Source organism: Fomitiporia mediterranea (genome assembly GCF_000271605.1).
Source record: "Fomitiporia mediterranea MF3/22 unplaced genomic scaffold FOMMEscaffold_15, whole genome shotgun sequence".
Classification (NCBI taxonomy): domain Eukaryota; kingdom Fungi; phylum Basidiomycota; class Agaricomycetes; order Hymenochaetales; family Hymenochaetaceae; genus Fomitiporia; species Fomitiporia mediterranea.
This window is the reverse complement of record NW_006760400.1, coordinates 1,175,966-1,177,616: the sequence shown is the minus strand read 5'-3', so window position 1 is coordinate 1,177,616 and position 1,651 is coordinate 1,175,966. Positions and strand designations below refer to the sequence as shown.

At 43.2% G+C, this 1,651-nt stretch overlaps 1 protein-coding gene across 1 annotated transcript; it reads left to right on the top strand.

Moving 5' to 3' along the window:
• Positions 1-231: 231 nt before the first annotated feature.
• Positions 232-1,133, top strand: FOMMEDRAFT_161524 (uncharacterized protein; the record flags this gene model as incomplete). Its single annotated transcript, XM_007271047.1, has 4 exons — positions 232-301; positions 547-812; positions 931-1,002; positions 1,062-1,133. 4 exons carry the CDS (start codon positions 232-234, stop codon positions 1,131-1,133), a joined length of 480 nt encoding a protein of 159 aa, XP_007271109.1.
• Positions 1,134-1,651: the final 518 nt, after the last annotated feature.

Sequence of the window (1,651 nt, the reverse complement as noted above, 5' to 3'; positions counted from 1 at the left end):
TACGTAATTGAGTACCGAAGATCGAGAGCATATAATGATGCACTTGCTCTCGTCACTCCTTTCCCTCCTACCTCCACCATCTCCCCAATCCTCTTCCCCCAACACTATGTCGTTGCTCTTGTTCTCTCTAGCCCAGTCCTCTGCCTACAAGTGTCCCACTGGCGGGCACTCTGCCTGCTTCAACATAGGCAATAAACATCACCATACTTGTCTCTCCAATCTGCCGCTGCGATGCCCGCGCTGAGCCTCAGATCCCGCAATGATGCCACCGAGCTGACTACACCATCCTTCATCGTAAAGCGTAAGCAGACAGTCCACTTCATAATAACTCGCACAATGGTTGCTCATCCCTCTCCTCCCAACTTTTTGTCTCCCTTCCACCCCTCCCGCTCCTCGCTCCGCCACTTGCGTTGCCTCTCCTTCATTGTCCTCCTTTGTTTACACTCACCTTCCTTTTTGCATTTGCATTCGTGCATCCGCATTGTTGACCCATGCCGAATGACTTCTTCAATGTTTCCATACATTTGTGTACTTCCTGCTCTGTAGTGCAAGCAACAGTCAACAAGTGCATGCTCGTGACAATACCAACGTACGACCACTCCCATGGTACGACCCTCTCTTCGACACTGTATGCACTCTCCTTCCCTACCCATTCCATGCTTAACATCACTCTCTACAGGTCCACCCCACGTGCATTTACATTCCCTAGTGTAGCAGACAACACCATATTGAACGGAAGCAGTGGACTGCCACTTACCCCTCTTGAGCTGAGTCCATCCATACGTTCCACTTTGCCTTCTCTGTTCGAGCTGGTACGTCCCAGAGATACACCTTTGCAATCCACAAAAACGACTCAGTTCACTGCTCCCCCAATTGCACGTCACAGTCAGAATATGTAGCATATGCGTACTGATACGGCTTTGTCTACAGCCTGAATCAACTCGTTCAACGCTCCAGATCTCAACCTGTATGCACTACTCACACTCACTGCACGCTGTTGCAGTACGTCCACCTTTTATCTCCTATTGTCACTTGCTAACTACTCTAAACCTGTCTAACAGGCACAGCCTCAACCTCCACAACCTGCTCGACCTCATCCCACACACACACACAATTTGACTCACAGGTCCTGAGTGACGACCAAACATGGTGACGAAGACTACATCAAACGGTCTGAGGATGCGTTCATCCTTTTCCAACACGAATCCTACTCACAGAATAATGAGGCAGAGGCAGCTGGTGGTATAGGGGTTGGGACTGTAGAAATAGCATATTATTTCCTATTTTTGTATTCTATAATTTAAATATAATTATGTTTAATTAATTATTTGATATAAAATTGTATAGTAAGCAAAAGAAAGCTATTCAAACACTTGTAATGACTTGTAAGCATTATAAGCAGATATTATACTGTCACAAATTAATAAGTATGTCTTAACCTTGTAATTTAGGAAGTATATTATAATCACTTGTATAACTTGACAATTTATAAAATTATATTGGAAATTGCCAAGTTTTAAAAGTATTTTTTCTTGCTTATTTAACATTGTACTTTCCTTGCTTAACCCCCCAGGAAGATTATAAGTAATTGGACAAATTTTATAAATATATAAAATAATACAGATTACAAGCAGTATATACTTAAGACTTT